Source organism: Perissodus microlepis, chromosome 20, assembly GCF_051167445.1.
Source record: "Perissodus microlepis isolate ML-2025 ecotype Zambia chromosome 20, ASM5116744v1, whole genome shotgun sequence".
NCBI classification, from domain to species: Eukaryota; Metazoa; Chordata; class Actinopteri; order Cichliformes; family Cichlidae; genus Perissodus; species Perissodus microlepis.
Genome location: NC_140480.1, coordinates 34,591,923 through 34,605,033, shown reverse-complemented (window position 1 = coordinate 34,605,033; position 13,111 = coordinate 34,591,923). Strand labels below are relative to the sequence as shown.

At 41.9% G+C, this 13,111-nt stretch overlaps 1 protein-coding gene across 2 annotated transcripts; it reads right to left on the bottom strand.

Moving 5' to 3' along the window:
* Positions 1-7,096: 7,096 nt before the first annotated feature.
* Positions 7,097-11,217, bottom strand: LOC146365039 (uncharacterized). Of its 2 annotated transcripts, none has more exons than XM_084916209.1 (4): positions 10,948-11,217; positions 10,041-10,093; positions 9,563-9,922; positions 7,097-9,437 (listed from the first exon to the last, which is right to left on the bottom strand). In XM_084916209.1, the coding sequence occupies exons 2-4, from the start codon at positions 10,087-10,089 to the stop codon at positions 9,241-9,243; spliced, it is 606 nt and encodes a 201-aa protein (XP_084772335.1). In that variant the 5' UTR covers positions 10,090-10,093; positions 10,948-11,217; the 3' UTR covers positions 7,097-9,240. The 2 variants fall into 2 exon arrangements, with proteins under 2 accessions (XP_084772335.1, XP_084772334.1); XM_084916208.1 differs by having other exon boundaries at positions 7,097-9,440; positions 10,948-11,216.
* Positions 11,218-13,111: the final 1,894 nt, after the last annotated feature.

Sequence of the window (13,111 nt, the reverse complement as noted above, 5' to 3'; positions counted from 1 at the left end):
AATCCCGTTACTTTACTGATTACTTATTTTCAAAAGTAATTAATTACTTAGTTACTTAGTTACTTTTTAAAAACACGATTTACAACCTGAATAGGTGATAAAGCGATAGATCTTTCAGCCCAATTCTACTTTTTCTACGTAATCCATCATACAAAATGTAATCAAATGGAAAAGTCTCTTTTTAAAACTTGTTTTATGCATCAAGCAAAAATGTAATTATCTGCAACATTCTCTGACTGGAAGAAGTTTGTTTAACATTTAAACCTATTTTCTGCACATTCCAGCACATAAAAGAAATTTTTTGTGTTTACACTCAGTCTTTCAAATAGATGCAAGTAAAACACAGCAGAAAATAAATAAAATCAAACACTCAGCGGTCCTTTTGCTCTATTTTCACCTGTAAAGCAGGAGTGGGGCAGGCGGAGGTTTCCCCTGGTGCAGGTGAGCCGCGGCGGTCAGTGGAAGAATCCGCGAGTTTCTCTGTGAGTTTCCCATTACCTCGTAGCTACTCGGTGCTTGCTCGGAAGTTTAGGGGGTTTTTTCGCTGTAAAAAGAAGTTTTCTTCCCACGCACAACGGACGCTAATGTTTTTGTCACTTTTTATGGAATCAAACTCAAAGTAAGGTCAGTACTTCCACGCTTTAAACGCTGCACGCTCATACTCTCTCCGCACTCGATATATGATCCATTGTTGATCTGCACACAGCTGTTGTCACGAACGTGGCACTCGCTTACGTCACTGTCATGAGACATTCTCGCAAAAAAATCAGTTTTAGTAACGCAGTAACGCAGCGTTCCTACGGGAAAGTAACGGTAATCTAATTACCGTTTTTGCAATAGTAATCCCTTACTTTACTCGTTACTTGAAAAAAGTAATCGGATTACAGTAACGCGTTACAAGTAACGCGTTACTGCCCATCTCTGATCAGAAGTCATCTCAGTCCATCTCTGCAGTACTTTATAGTTTTTTAAGCTAATACAGTATTTGTATCATCTATTCCCTTACAGAATCATTTGGAGACACTGGAAGGAAAGATTTCATCCAACAGAAGCACTCAGGGCCGTCTGCCTGACTGCTTGGAGTGACGGAGGAGACGGTGCAGGGAGAGAAGCACCGATCTGCTCAGGCAAACTCTTCTGATCAACTCTGAAGTTAAATCTTAAAATGAGTGCGAGAAGAGTTTTATAGATATTTTCTGTTGTACTTTCAAAAACTAAAGTCCCAAGTCCTGTCTCCTAAAGAAATAAGATTCTAGTAATCAGCACTCACAAAAACATAAAGCAAATAATGGAAACAAGGAGGACTGGAAGCTGTTGAGCTGGGCTCTTCCATCATGTCTAAGCTTTGATAGTACGAGATGCTAAAATCAGTCAAAATCAGGAAGATGAGAACAGAATCTGCGTCTAAAAGCCGCCAAAAATACTTTTTTTCTCTTTTTTCTCAGTCAGAAAAAGACTTTCTAAATGTTCAAAGCTCAGTCCTTTGTTGGTCTTTAAAGATTCAATATTTGGTCTCTGTAATCTTTGTTTGTATTTATTGACATTATTTCTTGTGTTCATACATTTTTGAGTCTCCGGTGTTTCCTCGTTTTGTGATCCTTTGCGTTGTCTCGTCTTCCTTGTTTCCACTTCCCATTTTATTTTTAGTCATTGCTCTTCCTCGTGTGTCACCTGTGCATTAACGTCCTGCCTTCGTCTTCTGCGATTGTTTCCATCTGTTGCTTGTCTGTGTCAGAGCTCCTTCCTTTAACCCTCCTCAGTAGTTTCATTTGTGTCTAATCAGCTTGTATTTGCTGTCTGTTGTCAGATTGTATGTTTTGCCTCCGTGAGTCTGTTCTTCATCCCTCGTGTTCTGTTCGCTTTGTTTGTATTTTTATCTCTCTCATGTTCTCTGTTTGTTTCCTCTCTTCTGCTAAAGTGCATATAAAATATATTATTAGGCTTCTTATGCAAATCAAATCAAAATAACACCAATGGTGTGTGTGTGTGTGTGTGTGTGTGTGTGTGTGTGTGTGTGTGTGTGTGTGTGTGTGTGTGTATTTTTGTACTGTGGTGTTGAGGAAGCTCAATGACGTCCATAACTGGTTTCAGTCCTCATCACTGAGCTGTATCAACACTGAAACATGTTTTTATGACATTTTCTCTCCATTTGTGACATTTTGAAATCCATTTTCTGCTTTCAGTCATTGTTCAAAGCTCAGAGTCGCATAATGCAGAGAGGAGGTCAGGGTGTGTGTGTGTGTGTGTGTGTGTGTGTGTGCAGGAGGGATGCAGACATAGTAAGTGGCAGTCGAGGGATGAATTAGTGTGTTTGTCGGGCGAGCAGCAGCGGCACCTACAGCCTGTAATCTTCACGAGCTGACAGACTGAAAGCCTCAACAGTCTCCAGAAGGTTAAAGGTGACACAAACACACACAGTATCATCATCGATTACACGCACAGACTACATACTGTACCAACACACACACACACAAGGACAGCGGGGGGGGCTGACAGGGTGACAGTTCAACAGCAGCAGATTGGAAGATCTGCCATAAAATCACACTGAGAGAGAGGGAGGGAGGGAGGGAGGGAGAGACGGCGGCTTCTGACAAGCAATTACAGAGAGAAGAAGTAAAGACCAGGAGAGGAGACGAAACGAGGAGAGAAGGTGACGAGGGCGGAGGAGAGCTCGCTCCCCAGAACAGCTTCGTTTCAACCTAAAACAAAATCACGTGCGTTACAACACAATTATCCGACACAGGTTATGTAAGGAGCAGTGAAAGAAACTGCAGCCACACGACCTGAGACGCTGTTTGATTGACAAGGCACGGAAATTCCCTGTGCAGCTGCTTTGACAGGTTCCTACAAGCAGGAGGAATGTTGGAAGGAAAAAGATGGAATAATTTAGAGAAGAGGAGAGGTCAGGAAGGAGAGGCAGCGAAGAGGAACGCAAGGAAGAGGGGGGAGGAGAAAATAAGAGGAGAGGAGATGGTTGAAATGATTTGACAGGGATCTCGGTGAAGAGGGGGGTTAGAGGGAGGAGATGAAGTGATTATGGGCTGGAAAAAGAAAAGGAGCAAAGAAGGAAGGAATGAGAAAAATAATCGAAACGCAGATGCAGAACGGGAGGCCACACTATCATTTTATTTATTTTATTTATCCAGTTATAGTTCGCCTTTTTCAACAAAGATTCAATCCGATTTCTCTTATATGTTCACCTTTTAATCAGTTCAATTAATCTGCGGGATTGACTTTCAAAATAAAATACCCGTGGATTATTTCAGTTATTCAAAAACAAAAGATAAAGTGAAATATTAATGAAAACAAAAGTAAATGACTTTTCTCTCCCAGCTGAGGCGCAATGTTTGTTTCCTACATTTAAATGTGCTGCACACTTCTTTAACTCTGAACTCGGGTTTAGTGTTAGTGTGTTAGTGTGTTAGCTGCACGCAAGCAGACCGAGTCACACAAATATGGAGCTTCGTTCTCTTAACTCATCAGAACTGAGGGTTATTTTTATTTATCAGTAATTATAGTTTTGGTGAAAATTGCACTTTTTTGTCTGTTTTCTGTGTTACGTGGACAATGTTCAGGTTAGGGGTCACTTTTCTCACACGGAAACCAAAAAGCGAGTTGTGATTCTGCACAAAGTGACTCGTTGTGTTGGCGATGTGACACGTCATGATGCCAGGCTGCAAACACTTCAGTCCTGATGGATTTTTTTCCTGATAAAATTGATCAGCTCTGCACTCAGAAGGAAACAAATGGGGTGTTTTTCACAGAGGTGTGATCGCTCTATTCAGGTCGGGAGGGGAAAAAATCTATTCTCTGTGAGCTCATAATGAATTTTAGAGAGCGAGTCGATGAGCTTTAAGGCTGAAGGAGTAAATCTTGTTAATTGTCCTCCTGGTATCTGAGATCTATATTAAAGGGAGGTCACAGGGAGCACAGAGAGGGGGTTTTAGTACCAACACAGGAATGGACTCAGAGTAAAAGACGTGTTAACGTGAACAATCCTAAAGAAAAGGCTTTCTAAATAAAAACCATGCAGTGAAATAATGAGGAGAAAGTCAGAGGATGTACTGAGAATATAACTCTGTCTGACCTGCTGTGAGGACTTCAAGGTTCTGTGGATTACTTTTTTTATTTGCTTGGTCTTCATTTTTGCATTTGCTTCCAAAAATATTCACTCATCCATTCAAATCATTGAAATCAGGTGTTCCGGTCACTTCCACAGGTGTTTAAAATCGAGCACAGACGGCTCAAACATATGTGAAAGAATGGGACGCTGTGAGGAGTTCAGAGTATTTCAGCGTGGAACTGTCACAGGATGCAGGCCCAGTCATGAAATTTCCACAATACTAAATATTCCACAGACACCTGTGGTTTTAGAATTCATTCAGTATAATAACACTGTGAGACTAATTGGGACCAACAGCAACTCAGTGGCAAAGTCAAATCACAGAGCGGGGTCAGCAGATGCTGAGACACAGAGTGTGCAGAGGTCGCCAGCTTCCTGCAGAGTCAGTCACCACAGACCTCCAAACTTCATGTGGCTGTCAGATTAGCTGGAGAACAGCGCATAGAGGGCTTCATGGAGCGGGTTTCCATCGCTGAGCAGCTGCATCCAAGCTTTACATCACCAAGTGCAAAGCATCAGGTGAAGAGGTGTAGAGCAGCGGAGACAGGCCACGCCTTCTTGTCCTGCATCAGGTCTGACCTCACAAGTGTTCTTCTGGAAGAATGATGGAAATTCCCATAAAACTCCTAAAGCTGAAGCTCAGAAGAGCTGAAGCTGTTATAGCTGCAAAGGCTCAACATCATATTAAACCTTATGGATTAATCCACGTGACGTTCGCTCTGTTGGCAGCACAGTGCAGGGCCTACACTGCAGAGCCGTGTCATATGTTATGCTGATGTGTTTTTAATAGATGCTGGTTGATACCAGACTTGGACATATTCACTGTTGGTCATCCTGGAGTATATTTAATATTTTTCATGTAAAATATTCTTAGTTTTTCACACAGAGCATGATTTTCCATTATGATCAAAAACGTGCAGATGTGCGTGCTGCAGCAGCCTTTCTGATGATGAAAGAGTTCATTATCCTGCTGGACAGAAAACGCAGCCTGCTGATGGTTTAACCTGCAGGTTAATGAGTGTGTGATCAAACAGCGACCGCACTGATTGATGCTCTATCACACCTGAGGACAGAGAGAGAGCTGAATGTGGTTCTAAAATAACTGAACACGCTTTTGTTCAGTTTTAGGAAGTGACTCGCTGAGGCCGGCTCCTCCTGGTTATTCAATAAAAATGTTTTGAACACATATTTCAGTCGGTTTCAGAGCAGTTAAACCAACATTTTCATGGACAGGTAAAAAAAAAAAAAAAACAGCAACACAAGCAAAATTTAAAAACATTTTTTTCAGATTGTAAAAAATCCAAAATGTTCTCTGCAGCATAACAGAGTAGATTTGTTGCAGAGTTAATGCTGAATTTGTCTTTTATTAATTAAAATGTCATGTTTACCCTCATGTGTGCTATTACTGTTGACGTGTCCTTGAGCAAGATATAAAAAATTGCCCCCAGTGCGTCCATTAATGTGTGAATACGTCACACAGCTCATAGGAGCAGAAACTGCCTCACTGTAGGAGCCAGCCTCCAGTGGTCATCGAGGGAACTGCAGCTTTTGGTTTTCCACATCATTTTAAGCTCTGACGGTTGCTGCTTGATTTTATATTCCAGGCTAACTCATCAAGACCAGCCATGGAAAAAAGAAAAAGAAAATAATTGTGGCCTATTGAACATTAAAACAGACAAAAGAATTCATTTAATCGTCTCCACATCCTCTGATATTCTCCTAATCTGCTCTTAATTTGCTGTACGGCCTCATTAAGCCCCTCTGAGTTCTTCATGCTGTCTTATTCATATATTTTTCTACTTATTAAAAGAAGTAATTTCCTTGATAACATCTTGAACGTGATCATAATAAATGTATTTCTTTTTGAACATATTCATCACATGACATCTTTCAGCTCCTCGCTGTTTCCATATATTTGATGAGTTCTATTTTCATCCGTGTTGCTCTTTCTTCAGCTCGGTGAAGACAGTTGGTGCTCTGGCTTTCGTCTCAGCTGTCCTTTGAAACCAGCAACAGCACAGCGGGACCTGGAGACGCCGTGGACTGAATGTGTGGATGTTTCAGTGGCGCTTTCATGCTGCCGTCGTCTCGCAGAAAGACTCACATCGTCGATTTGACCGGTTTGTGAATGCGAGCGGTGTGAGAGGGAGGCTGCATTAACTGATCAGCAGGGACCACGAGAGGCCGGAGGAGGTCAAACTGGTCAATAGCTTCGACCTCTCCCTCTCTGTCAGAAGGAATTTTAATTTACATCACATTCACTGGGCCTGACGGTGTGTGCAGAGGAAAGGTCACCGTTTGATTCAAATCAAGAGCTGAGAGATGTGCTCAGAAATATGATCGCACATTTTTGAACACTCTGAACTGCTTACTGCAGTTTAAGCACTGTAGATTAAAAAAAAAAGAATTAACTGCAGCAACACAATAAAAGTTGGAAAAAACATTGACTGTATATAAAAGATGGCATGGCCATAGCGATGTCCACATTTGAAGCATTTTAATTTTTTGGATGATGCATGGATCGGGGGGCCCCTTTCAATTTCGTTGTACCTGTGACAATGACAATAAAGACATTCTATTCTATTCTATTCTATTTTGACTGCAAATGTCTTTATTTTTGGAGCCAAATCCTTTGCAGAGGTCTGGTGAGGTGAGATGAGGCCTCAGCAGACTGCCAGCTGCTACTCCTGCCTATGTCGAACCTTGAGTCAATAAAGAGTTACACAGAGAGTAAAGAACATAAAGAGATGTACAGTTGTACCTTTTTGTGGCAGGCTGTAAACATGTTTATTTCTGATGAACATTTTAACATGGACGTCTGTGGGGACTGACTCACTTCTAGATTCAACCTCAAGTGGCCATTAGAGGAACTGCACCTCCATTTTCAGGCCACTGTAAAAAAAAATCACTGCAGAGATGTGAGGACAATTTAAAAAATCAAGTTTATTGTTTATAAAAGAACCTTTTGCCTTTTATACTTTCAGCACTGCAGTTGATGACTGGAAGTCACAATATATGCACACACACACACACACACTCATTTTCACATTTTAGTGAGGACATTAATTGAAATAATGTTTTCTCTTGCAGCTTAACCTAACCATCAAACATGAACTAACCCTGAGCCTAAACCTAACCATAACCTAACTGTGACCCTGACACTAAAACCACATTTTGAGCCTCAAACATGTCTTTAAACTCATGGGGAGTGACTGTTGGTCCCCACAAAGATGTCTAAACACGTACACACACACGTGTCTGAACTGCTTTTTCGGCAAGCAGTAAGGCAGAGCAGAGTCTGTGTAATCATTGTGAGAGCTGTGAGGATAATGAAGTTTTATAAGGTAGCGAAGAGAATTATTTTGAAATTATCTTGGAATGTCACGGTTCTGGGTCCGTTGGGCCCAGTGTTTTGAGTTTATTATCTTTTGGTTTATTTTTGCATTATGGATTGTTTTCTGATGTTCTGGTGCTTTGTTTATTATTATCATTATGGATCTGTTTCTGTTATTCTTGGTGAGGGATCAGTTCTTAGGTTTTGGGTTCTCATGTGTATTGCAGTTTCTGTTCAGTGTCTAGTCTGTCTCTCAGTGTCATGTCTGCATCTGGTTTAGTAATTCTTGTTGTGAAAGTCTGTCTTATGTTAGTGTGTGCAGCTTAGCTCCCCCGTCTCGTTAGCCCTGATCTCCCCCAGCTGTGTCTCCCTTCTGTTGCCCATTCCCTCATTACTACCCTGTGTATTTAAGCCCTGTGTTTTCCCATGCTCGGTGTCGCGTCGTACCCTCAGTATTATGCCTGTGTGTTCAGTTCACGTTTTTGTTTATCACCAGCAATAAAGCTAAGGTTCTCAGTTTCAATTCAGTCTCGCATTTGGATCCTCCTCTCCATCCGTCTGCACACAGAGCCCTGACATGGAATCCGTCATTTGAAGCATTTGACACAGTAAAATCTGTGGAGATCTACTGATAATAATCTCTTTTATGGATCTACAAGGCTAAGAAATCTCCTCTATGTTCGTCCGACCATAAACATGAGCTGGATAAACCTCCCTCACAGGTACATCGTCCTCCATCACTGCTCGTGCAAAACATCCTGACTGAGCTGAAACTGTAAATGAACTGTTAGTGAAACAGGTTAAAAATAACTGTCTTTTTTATTCATTGTTTCTTTTTAGTTTCATGAAATGTAAATTTCATATTAAAGGGAGCCCTGGCTGAGAAGCACGCTATTAAAGGTTATGAAAATGATAAGAGTCACATGAGCTCCACGTGTAATGTAAGCACTGCCATCTGCAGGTGAAATGAGCACACTGCTACTGACCTGACCTGTTTGAGTTATTCCAGCAAAATAAATGACGGCTGACATTGCTACTGTCAACCATTCATGCGTGTGTATGACCATTTCTGCCTCTGCTAATCTTTTTCCACTAAACCTGTTTCACATGTTCTATTTTTGCCTGTGTTTATAAACAGCTTTTCTTATATTTCATATGAGGAAGCACTGAGCTGCACGTTTTCACACCTTTTGCTGTCTTCATTGAAGTTGCTGCTATTTTCATGCATTCTGCTGTGAGACGAGTGAGAAAGACCATCTACAAACTACGACTCTTACTTAGTTTTGCTTTATCAATAACCTTCTTTCTATAGCATTATGGACCAGCTGCAGAGTCACCTTCCACATGAAGGAGACACAGACCAGTGTACTGGTAGTGCTGGTACCAAACCCTGATAAATGGGGGGACTGGGTGAGGACGGTTTAAAATCTTGATCTCTCATCAAGTGTGGATCCACCAAACTAAGTGAGGAAGCATCAGAATCAGCCTTAATCATAATTTGTGACTGTAAACTTTCACACAAAATTCCCAGAAATACACTGATGACGTCGGCTCAATGTGAAGTTTCCCTTTCCTTTCTCCTCTGCATCAGGTTTGCATCACAGTGAATAAGTTTGATCCAAAATAGCTTTTATCTGTTTGGCTTTATTTTCTGACCAATGGCAGCCTTCACGAGCTAATGAGGGATGAGGTTCGTCTTGGGAAATGGCTCCTGACGCCGGGGCAGCCATAAGCACGCCCGTGCACACATCCTCCCTGCACCGAGAAACCAAACGGACTCATTTTAAAGTGATCCGTCTGACGCACTGAAAGTTTTCTCAGCTTCGTAACTGGACTCTGAGTCGTAATCCTGCTCTTTAGGCAGAGAGTGAATGAACAGATAGCAGAACAGAACCAGCACCGTCGTTCCCATCAAAGCTATTCCCACGAAGATGCCGACCAGTCCTGCGTGTGACGTCTCAGGTTCAGTCAGGTCCCCTGCTGCTGTAGAAAGACCCAGCATGTCATTCATGGTCATCTTAAAAACAATCCATTAAGAAACACGTTTGATTTTAAAGACGCTGCATTGTTAAACATGTTTGAAAGGTTTTACTGAACAGATTTACCGGTGACGTTGAGCCGGCAGCTGTCAGAGCCGTAGCCGTGATCCGTGCTCACTTTGCACACATACAGACCTGAGTCGTGAGTCGTCAGGCCGGACAGCTGAAGCGCGATTCGTCCTTCTGCGAGGGCATCGCTGTCGCTCCAGACTCGCCCTGCAAACCGTTTATCTTGAAGCTCTGAGACCTCGACACCATCCTGCACACGATACAGGACTGAGAGCTCCTGATCGGCTATCAGGTCGCAGAAGACAAAAAGCAGACTGGGCGAGCTGTTCGTTCTGGTGGTGAAGTTCCACTCCAGAGTGATGTTGTCGTTCTCCTCCGCCTGATAGAAGCTCTGTGACACCGTCACGATCAGCGATCCTGTGGAGGAGACACAACCAGAGGAGCCCACGCTGAGAACAGAAAAAAGCTTAAAGCAGTCGAATCAGTGAGTGAGGTTCTGTAAATGATGGATGATGAAGAGAAGGTTTAGACCAACCACAGACACAGGACAGGAGGATGATGAGCAGCAGGACTCTGTCGATCATCTTCCTGTAGGAGGAGACAGAGATGAAGCACCAGGAACACATGAAACCCAGACAACCTCTCCTCAGTCCCTCAGAGCAGAGGGCCCGCTTGTGGGGGCCAAATGCATATAAATTATATCTACGGCAGAAGTATAAAAACTGCGAAATGGGGCAAAAAAACTGTTTGTTTTTTTCACAGTAGGTAAAATGTTCAACATCACAATAATAAGTTTAGTTTATTAGCAAGATTCCTGTTAGGAATATTTTCTGAGTTACGGACTCCCGAGTTTAGGCTCAAGAGCCTCGGGAGTCCAAACATATCTGCCATTTTTGAGGCTTCATATCCTCAGATGTAGAACAGCTCAGCATCAGAACCGAAGGACAGAATCACATTTTTTCGTGTATGTTTTTATCTATAAGCAGCTGTGAGCATCAGTTTTCTGAATGAAAATGTTCTGAACAAATTCCTTTTGTTTTTTAAGAAGTAAGTTTTAATAACTGTTTGTACATTTTTAACTTATTTTTGGATTTTAAAAAAATATATAAAAGCAGCAATTATTGGCATTAAACTTTCTATCATATAAAATGTGTGCATTTACAAATATGAGTTTGGTAACTTGAGGGTTACATACTACGTTCTACTCGACTCTCACAGTAACACAACTAAAACTGCTGTAACTGATGGATTTCACAGCTGATGTAACAGGTTACTTCCTGAATAAGGTTCAGCAGGGAGGGGAAAATAAGAAATCAAGAAAACAACAGACAGACAGGAGCGCTTCAGTCTTCTTATGTCTTTCACTCCATAATCATGCAGATTACATAAACCATTATCAGTTAAACCGCTTCCACAGAATAGTGTCAGTTCTTATACGTTACCTTGTGTGTCTTCTGTCATATGGGAACAGACCGACTCTGCACAGACGCTACAACAAACCGCTGCCTATCTGCCTGCCTCCTCCTGCCTCCTCCTGCAGTCTGTTATTTCAAACCTACCCAGCAACTATTTGGTTCACCCAACTCCTGTTTCTCCTCTTCCCCACTGCTTCAGACCCACTGCAACAACTGCAGGCCCTCTCATTTCTCATTTCGTGGAAGTTCCTGGAGTGAGAAGCTATTTCTGAGGTCAAACACGTGAAGCAGCCACGCCGAATCACCGCCAGAAGAATTCAGGCTGGGAATTCGATCCCCTCCCCGGTCACCGAGGGCACAGCTGATAATCACTACAGAGATTTGATTTTGTTTACATTTAGAAAGGATTTTAAAAAAGCATAAGAATGTAACAGTAACATTACAAAAGTGTGTGTGTGTGTGTGTGTGTGTGTGTGTGTGTGTGTGTGTGTGTGTGTGTGTGTGTGTGTGTGTTCGGGGTCAGAGCTCTGATTACTGGTGGAGCAGATTCACTCCCACTTCTATTCCTGGTCTGAGGCTTGCTGTCCTTTGGCCTCTGTGGGCCATGGTCAAGGAGGGTGGGGTGTTGCCCCCTCCCTACAGCTGCCTTCTCCCCTTCGTCTTCTCCTCCTTATTTCTTTGTTGGGGTGTGCACGTGGCTTTGGTTCTGCAGTACTGTTTAAAGTACACACACACTCACACACACACTCTGTTTTTCCTCATTCCTGTGCTTTTTGTTTTTGAGAAAGATTTCTTAGACTTGGCGATGCAGTTTTCTTTTATTTGCAAAAGTTCTGATTAAGTATGTTTTGTTTCCTTCACTCCTTCATTTTGACTCTGATGTATTTGGATAAACCGTTTATTTAATGTGCAACTCAAAATGTTGTCCCCTAGAGGGCAGCACATCACAACTGAGGGTACTTCACACACTCCTGTGTGAGATGGGGTGGTGAGGAGATCGATGTACAAATAATGTACAAGTACTGAGGTTTTTTTTAAATAAAACTATATTTCAAGTTTGTGTCCAGAATACAAAACTATCGATGTAATCAATATTCAAAAATCAAACAACAGAACATCATCAAACATTTATACTGTAAAGTGTTATTAGGAACAATAAAACAGGAGCTTAAAATGAATGGCTCCATCCTCCAATTATCTTTCCAGCAGATCACCCCAAAGATTCCAGGTTCATTTATCTGATCCACTCAATACACATTTTCTATGTATGATAAGATAACTCTTTATTGTCATTGCACAGTCATACCTCGTACAATAGTACGACAACATTGGAAATGTAAAGTAGATTACAGTGTTTTTGTTGTTGTAGTTTTTGTTTGTTTGTTTTTATATTTGCAGGTAAGCTAGCATAAGCTAATCTTATCAACAACAAAAAAAATGCCTGGAGTTGATTTCATTCGGTCAGTGACGACCTTCTGTTTTGGCCAACCAGCTGTACAAGACAAAAAGAAATAAATAAAAATGGCCTTTTGGATTGGTTGCTGGTTGCTGGTTGCTAGCTGCCGTGTTTTATCAAAATTTCATTCTAGAGTGGATCACATCAGATAATTGTTGCACTCTTCACTATCCTTTCTTCATTGCACCTTTCAGCAGCTCCAGTAGTCGACCAACTTCCCTTCATGCTGCCTTGATCTTGGCTTCTAGTCTCCTTCTCCTGCTCGTGTAGATGAGAGCCGAGCATCTCAACGATGATCAGCTGGGTGCTTTCAGTTATGGTCGCAGAACGGATTGTTCTTAATGACATCAGTTTGTACGTTTTATGTATTAGTGAAACACACACGCCCACACACACACACACGCGCGCACACGCACACACACACACACACACACACACACACACACACACACAGGTATATATACATTTTGCATAAAAATGAGAGTTAAAAAATTCTTTGGGGTTTTGTTTCACTCTTACATTCTGAACTTTTAATAAAGAATCATTCAGGGGACTGAAACCTGAAAAGCGTTTTCCTCTAACCGTGTAGAAGTGCTGGATCTCTATTATTACCATTGTATAGCATATCTGCTGTGCATCTTGCCTCAGATGTCGAGTGTGATCACACTGTGTTGCTCTCCCACACAGCCTGCAGATCTGCAGCCTACACACTGATCAGGGTTCAGAGGTGGGTCT

Bases quoted from the DNA above. Each gene is read 5' to 3' on its own strand.
- LOC146365039 (XM_084916208.1), bottom strand. From the start codon at position 10,089: ATGATCGACAGAGTCCTGCTGCTCATCATCCTCCTGTCCTGTGTCTGT. The intron at 9,923-10,040 runs GTTGGTCTAAAC...TCTCCTCCACAG, and splicing joins CCTCCTGTCCTGTGTCTGTG to GATCGCTGATCGTGACGGTG. The intron at 9,441-9,562 runs GTAAATCTGTTC...GTCTTTCTACAG, and splicing joins CTGCCGGCTCAACGTCACCG to CAGCAGGGGACCTGACTGAA.